Source organism: Morone saxatilis, unplaced genomic scaffold, assembly GCF_004916995.1.
Source record: "Morone saxatilis isolate NCDOM2014 unplaced genomic scaffold, NCSU_SB_2.0 Contig12, whole genome shotgun sequence".
Classification (NCBI taxonomy): Eukaryota; Metazoa; Chordata; class Actinopteri; family Moronidae; genus Morone; species Morone saxatilis.
The window spans coordinates 14,100,862-14,108,285 of NW_023339674.1; the positions used below are offsets into that span (position 1 = coordinate 14,100,862).

Genomic DNA, 7,424 nt, shown 5'->3' on the forward strand with positions numbered 1-7,424 from the left:
AAACGTAATATTGCAACGTTGGGCCTTAATGGGGAGCAGAACTCCTGTATTTCCACTCATTGTCTGAACAACAGATACCAGGACTAGGATTAATTTGCAGGGTTCTTTTCTTTTCCCAAACCAGTATATAACATGAATATAATCTCAAGTCATCGAGTTGTTACAACTCTCTCTCTATTTCCCGTAAAAACTTACTAAAACATAAAATTTTTGAAAACACTCCATTTTCACCCCCAAAGGCCTCCTACAACAACATCTGAAAGGTTGAAAAAAAATTTTTTTGCGTTTTTCTATATCTGGGTTTTACAGGGAATAGTTTATAGGAATAGTTTGACATTTAGGAAAGTATGTTTATTCATTTTCTTGTGTGTTATTGTTTTATGAGAAGATTGATACCACTCTCTATCTGCACAATAAAGCACGAACCAGAAGCTGGTTTGCTTAATTTAACATAAAGACTGGAAATTGGTAAAGTAGCTAACCTGGCTCTGTCCAAAACAGACCTACCACTACCTCTAAAGCTCATTAAGTAGTCTAACACATTATATTCTGTATACCCGTACAGAAACTTAGAGTAGAAAAGTAGAAAACAAAGTGTAAAAACAACAATTCACAGTTTTACAGGGATTTATGTGACTGACTATTTCTTGGCCGGGACCAGTTGCCAGGCAACCAGCAGAGATTCAAAGAAGTTACTAGTGCTGTCGTGTATTTCTCAAAACGTAAAACTATTCTTATAAACATTTAACCTATTATCAAAATTGTTGTCAATACATTTTCTTAAGATTGGCTAATTAATTAGTTCTGCAGTGAAACCAAAAGACATACATGTAGACAGCAAAAGCAGTAAAAGTCGACATGATCAGTTTGTCTTGTAAAATAAGTTTTGTTAACCTACAACAAAAATGTACAGGTTTTAGTCAGATATGTAGTCTATACCAGGAGATTAGAAGACCAGAGTTGAAGCAGGAAATTAAGTGTTAGCACTGATGAACTTCTCAAGTTCTTTCTGCGTTAAAAAGATGACATTCGTCTCCTCCTCACCAGACGGTGTCCGTAGTAACCCCAGGCTGTCACCAGGGAGATGACAGCTGGGGTTTGAATCTCTGATGGATGGAGAGCAGAGCACACCTCCAAACACATTACCAGATGGCACAGGGAGAGAGAGAGAGAGAGAGAGAGAGACAGACAGACAGACAGACAAACAGGTGGACAAGCAGACAAGAGATATTTGGGTAGTGGTCGGACAAAGAGGGAAGATAAAAATAAAACAGGAAGGGGAGAAAAGACAAGAGCAGAGGATTCTTTGAGATTCACAGAAACTGAAACGTGAGGGTTGGTTTTAGAGAGAAAGTGTGAAGGGAGTGAGAGGAATGGTGGTTAGGAGGAGAGAAGACAGGACGGTGGGAAAGGAACAGGGGATCAGTGGGAGGGAAAGCAAAACAAGTTGATGTTGAGAAGAAGAGGAAGCAGGAGGAGGAGTGGGAGCGGAAAAAAGAGATATGGAAACAAAGGAGAAAGCAGCATAAGCAAGAAGAGGCCAGACCCTTGGTGGGGGTTGAATTTCTGGGGCAAACACACAAACCAAAGAGAGCTTCGAAAAAACTTCAGAAATGCATTGAGCGAGACATCAGCATTCCAACACTTAATGAGTAGTGAACCCAACTTCTTCCCCGATCTATTTCTCCACAAAGCGTTGAAGATTTTCCACCGTTACAGACCTTGGGGATGTCAATATATGAAGGATTATAGGGGTCTGACCCTGAGGTGCTCTGGTTTGTTATTCTTCCTCTCTCTCTCTTCTACCCTCTCTCTCTTTCTCTTCCTCCAGGTCAATGCCTGGTCTCCTATCACAGAGAGGAGGCTTTAGAGGATGAACTGAAGTAAAACAGAATGAAAGACAGCCATAAAAAAAAGAGTTTACGCCCCAGGGGTTTTCCTCAATATTGAAATGTCCTACTGTTCTCAGGGCTCAATCTAAAGGAGATTAACTCTTTGAAGTTGCCTCCCGGGCCGTGGATTGCTTGTTAACTGCCATTAATAGTAATAAAAGGAAAATGGCTGCCACCTCATCCAAGGGGAAATGTGAAGAATGGAGTAAAAATGGACACTGTAGTCACAGTTCAAAGTTGAAGGGGGAGGCAGTTTCACAGAGATTTTCAGACATGGAGTAGGCCACATCACAGCTTATTTTGTCATTTCAAGAAACTCAATGGTTTTAGAGTTCAAATGATAAATCCACTGATAGAAAGTATATCTAAAATAAACTATTTTGTTTCATTTTGTTAAACAATTTAAATTTTTTAAGTAAATATGCCCGATATTCTGCTTTACAAATGTAAGAATTTTCTGCTTTTCTTTGTCATATATGATAGTAAAATGAAAGTCTTTGGGTTGTGGACTGTTGGTGAGTAAAAACAAGCAGTATGAATAAGTCACACTGGCCTCTGAGAAATTCTAATTGCACAAAACAACTAACAACAATATTCGTTAGTTTGAGCTGTTTGATTTTCTTCTTTTGTAAAATATTGTGTTTTTTGTTGTTTCTTTGGGTTTTAGCAAATAGTTAAAGTTATAAAATTAGAAACTGCAAAATCAACAGGTTAGGTGACTGTAGCCTGAGGGTACTCTACTCATGCAGGAATCCACAGGGTCAAAGGTTAAGGCAGTTGAGAGCAGCCGGCCCCCACTGACCTACAAGGAAGGGCAGCACCAGGCAGGCATGGAAAATGACTACAGACGGTCTGTTTCCATAAAGACACAGTCCAGAAGTTCACATTTGTTAGAGCCCCAGGTCAGGTGTCTGTGTCCATGTATGTGTGTGTCGATGCACTGGTCATAGGTCAAAGGTCCTCTGCCTGGTATCTGACCCCCCTCAGCAAAACTCTTATATATTGCTGCCTCTAGCAACACCTGGGCCTGTTGCTCTCCTATCAGATGTAGGGGTGGGGATGTTAAAAGAATGTAGTGTATAGATAATGACCCAACTACAGAAACGGAAGTAAAATGGAAGGAAGTAAAGATAAAAAGAAAACTGGGAAGGAAAGAAGGGCAGATGGAAGAAGAGAAACAGAAACACTTAAATGTGAGTATCTTAAAACTTTACAGAACTTGAGTAAATGTACTTTCCTGTGGATAATCTCTGCAGTTTTGTTTTGATAAAGTCATGCCAGTAAAGAACTGAAATTGAATTGAACTGAGAAACTGAGATTGAGACATTGTTGGCAGTGTAACAGAGACGGGCACTTACAAAACCCACAGTAAATCACTCAATGTTATGGTGGCGTGTGTAGTGATGAGGAGACACAGTTGTACTGTATAGCACAATAACTTAAACTGTGGTCTACCGCACAAACCCCAGAGGGTATATATGTTTATCCGAAATCTTTCTTAACTCAAATGATTTGTGGCAAAGCGAATATTGTTTGTGATCAAATATAATGACGTGATGTTTAGCAGAAGTAATTGTAAATCATACACAATTCTGCACACAAATAAGCTCATTCAATGCCTTAATGTGTGTGAATAAAAAATGTGTGTATGTTTTGTTTTTTTATGGGTGTGTGTCAGTGTGTATGGGGCCGTCAATTGTGGGAAGTAAACTGATGGCGGGTTCTTTTCATACAGTCTGACATTAAGGAGAAACCACTTCATGAACAGACCACATGCCAATCAGCTGTCCCAGATAATCCCGTCTTTACAGCTCAGTCTTGCACATACAGTAAGCATAAAACGCAGACACATAAAAACCTAAAATGGAACCTAATGCACATAAAACAGAAAAGGAAACTGGCAATTGTTCATTCATCCCAAATATAAATTCTTCTCAAGCTTTTTTCCTTCCTCTGTCATCAAAACACTGAGATACTGGTCTGAGGTAAAATTATTTTATTCTCTTTCAAATTAGACATATGCCAAGGCAGACAGTAAATAGAGGAGCCCATCCAGGCCATCAGGGTGGTATTGACATTATCCTGGAAGGGACTGGAGTGGCTGAATGTAATTCTCTGCTTTGGGGCTGACTGTCTGCCAAGTTAGCCAGCATCCAAGGCGTCTCTCTTCAGCAGAGCTGGGTAAAGCTGGGCCAAGCTGGAGTAAGTTAATAAGGTGGGTGGCTGCTAAAAAAAAAAAAAGAACTTGGCTGGATCCTTCAACTCTAACATACAAAAGATCATATTAAACTATAAATATTCAACTTTTTTTAGTTGGTAGGGCATTTGAAAGCCAATCAAAAGTAAAAACTCTCCATCTCTGCTTCCCACTTTCTTTCTCTCGTTCTGCTAACCAGACGGTCAATCACCCATCGAGTAAAGCAGACCAGCCAGCCAGCCAGCCTAAAGTCTGATCAGATGCCGCCCTTGAGTGGACTGATGCCAGGCTGCAGTGGGAGCCAATAAATCAGAGTCAGTCAGCATCAGACCTAGCGCTACCAGAGACAGACCAGGGGATATGGAGTTCTAGCCAGCAAATAAACACTGCACCCCAGCCCAAGGCCAGCATAATGACCATCATTAAACTAACCTCCCTCCATCTCCCACACAGAGAATCTGTTAAACCCATACTGAGTTACTGACAGTCCACTGTGATTGCTGCAGCTCTTAGATGAAAGCATTACAATACAATAAGGCTGACACATTTTGCATGTATTGGAGTGAATGAGTTGTAGTAAAATTCAACAACTCCTGTGTGAGAAAGATTTGGCTCTCACCACATAAAGCCTTATCAACGGCCAAAACACTTACTCACTGATCACAAATGTGATTTCTTCACCCTACGGCTTCCGTCCAGAGGTAGTTAGATGAAACAAGCACACATGTAGATGACTAATTTTACCCAACTTCAGATTAACTGTGATCGTTTTCAGCCAGTGACACTCAAACAGCAACTGAAAATAAATTCAACACATTAGACCTATTTGCTTTGGCCCGCCTCTCGCAGCACACGGGAGGTGCATTAACATTTTGGAATAATTCAAGTGACAGTTACCAGGCAACACTGAGAAATATCCAATAAAAATAATCAAAAAGCTGTCGAACATTTTGTCAAATAACTTTGGTTTGGGGTACTCGTACTGGCCCAACGTGGAAACAGAGCTTTTTAGCCTTAACATACCCTGAGTGTCAAAGATGCTCTGTAATCTCATTACCTGTTTACTTCAGTACACAAAACTATCACTATATGGGCATGCCATTCCTAACACAGTAGTGTTTCCAGAATTTAACAATGTAATGGAAAAAGTCTGCAGGCTTTTCTTACATGTTGTCATGAAATCACACACTATTCAGTACGCTATTGTGCAAGGTCTCCTGGTTTCTTCACTCGCTCCTCTGGCTGCTCACTGTGTGTTAGACAAACTGTGAATTATAGTTTTGTCGGATAATATATTAAATGTGTGATTCAAGGAACACTTGATGCATCAGACAGATTAACTCAAGGTGGATATTAGAATAGAAATGTTAAAGGACTACGATGCCTACACAAACTTAGGTTTAAATGTCTCATTTAAGATAGGTCTACAGGCAGAGGGGGGATGATTTTTTCTTTTTAATATAGGCAGATGCCTTCCATATTAACCAAAATGAGCGACAAGGCAGACAAATCTATTTCTATATTACGCAGCAGGAGTGATCACTGAATGAGAAAACACCAGTTCTATGACACTATGTGAGCTTAACGCTGCACTATTAATAAGCCACAACTGGGTATAACTCAATGAGTTTAGGTACTTCTTTCTATCTCTCTCACTGTTGCGCCTAATTTATTCTTCATCTCATCTCTCATTTCCTCATGTGCTCTCTTTCTCTAATACTTTTCCTGCCCTCTGTTATTCCTTCTGCTGCTTTGTCACCTACAGCAGTGAAACAAATGCCCCTTTTCATACCCCCCTCGGGTGATACGAATACCTCATTTCCTGTGGCTTGGCACTAGGGGAACCATAAGCTGGGACAGATGGGAGTCTGATTGGAATAACTGATGCAGACACTGAAAATGGGCCCCAACAAAACATCCTTTGTTTTTCAAGAAGTGGCGAAATATACAGTGAAAACTCTTTGCTATACTGACACACATCCCACACCCAGATTCATGGTGTGGTAACAAAGTGAAAGAGTTGGACTGCAGTAGAGAGACAGAGGGAGGAGGAAGGGGGGGTTGCAGCTGGTGAGAGGTGATGTGATCCCTGTAGTTCATTTCACTGGATACTCCCCACATACAGACACAAATGAACAGCACCTTTAAAAACACACACATGCCTGTATGTTCATGTGTACCCACACACACCATTTTCCCCTTCGGCTGCCTCATCTAAAAACACTGGGGCCAGCAATCTCCCCACAGCGGTCCTGAACTACTTTCTCCAGCTTAACTAATACACTCTGGGGAATTTGGGTCATGTTTTTCACTCATCATCCCCTCATGAGATGTATAGAAAGCTGCTTTTTCCTCCCTTTCCCATGAAAATGTCAATTTGCTGTAAATACACTGGGAGATTTCAGTGTGGCAAGCAGCCTGTTAAGGTTGAACATGTGCTGTTTTTGAGAAAACAATGTGGTAGTATTCAGCAGCATAATTTGGTATAAGGCGAGCTTGGCCTCGGCCCAGAAAGCACAGCAGTTGAAAGAGAGCTGCCAGGAAAGCAGAGAGAGGGGAAAGACATTTATATTTTAAACTTTCTCCAGATACAGCTACAAATGTTCTGAATTGTGTATGCAAAACAAAACTTAATGCATTTCATTTCTCTTCCTATGAATGCTTCTACAGTATAACAACAAATAAACTAATACCAAACGGTATTATGCATTGCTGCTCCTTAGGCAAAGACAGTGACACACACACATATTTTCACCCTTACCCTCTCAGTGTCTCCTGCCCACGGCGTCGAACTCGTTGCACCTCTCTCTGGTCCACAGTGCCGGTGAATCGGCTAGCTTGGTACGGTCCATCCGCGGTTTGACCACAAGCCACATGACCCGCTGAAAGGCACAACGCTGCCCATCCCAGCAGCACCTGAGCCAGATTCCCTGATCCCATTGGTCCGTCTGGCTATCCCTCCAACCCTAGCACTTCCGTTTTATCACTCACTTTCTGACTCTGTTCACCGTATGGACCCAGGCTGAGCAGAGGGATCTAGACCTGGATCCAGACCAAGTCCTGGTGTGCACTCCGAAGCAGGGGCTAGAAGAAAGAAGATGAAAGCTAAGAAACACTTAAAAACACAGAGGGACTTATACATATACTTATACTGAGGGTGAAAATGTATCAGCTCATCTAACACAATGGTTTCAAACACGTTTAGTCTGACACCACCACAGCCCTGTTAGATCAGCTCATGTACACCTTCATCAGCAGCAGTCATCAAGTTTCTAATGTGATGAGTTGAATGGATTATAAACTGGTGGAAGTTATTAGCACTGTAAAAAGTGGAT

General features: G+C 41.2%; 1 protein-coding gene across 1 annotated transcript in view; it reads right to left on the reverse strand.

Moving 5' to 3' along the window:
• Positions 1-7,424, reverse strand: part of fbn2b (fibrillin 2b) — a 64,025-nt gene that overhangs the window by 53,751 nt on the left and 2,850 nt on the right. The window contains exon 2 of the mRNA XM_035653247.1: positions 6,851-7,173. Within this exon, the coding sequence (XP_035509140.1) occupies positions 6,851-7,029 (179 nt within the window). The 5' untranslated portion in view covers positions 7,030-7,173. The remainder of the gene's footprint in view (positions 1-6,850; positions 7,174-7,424) is intronic.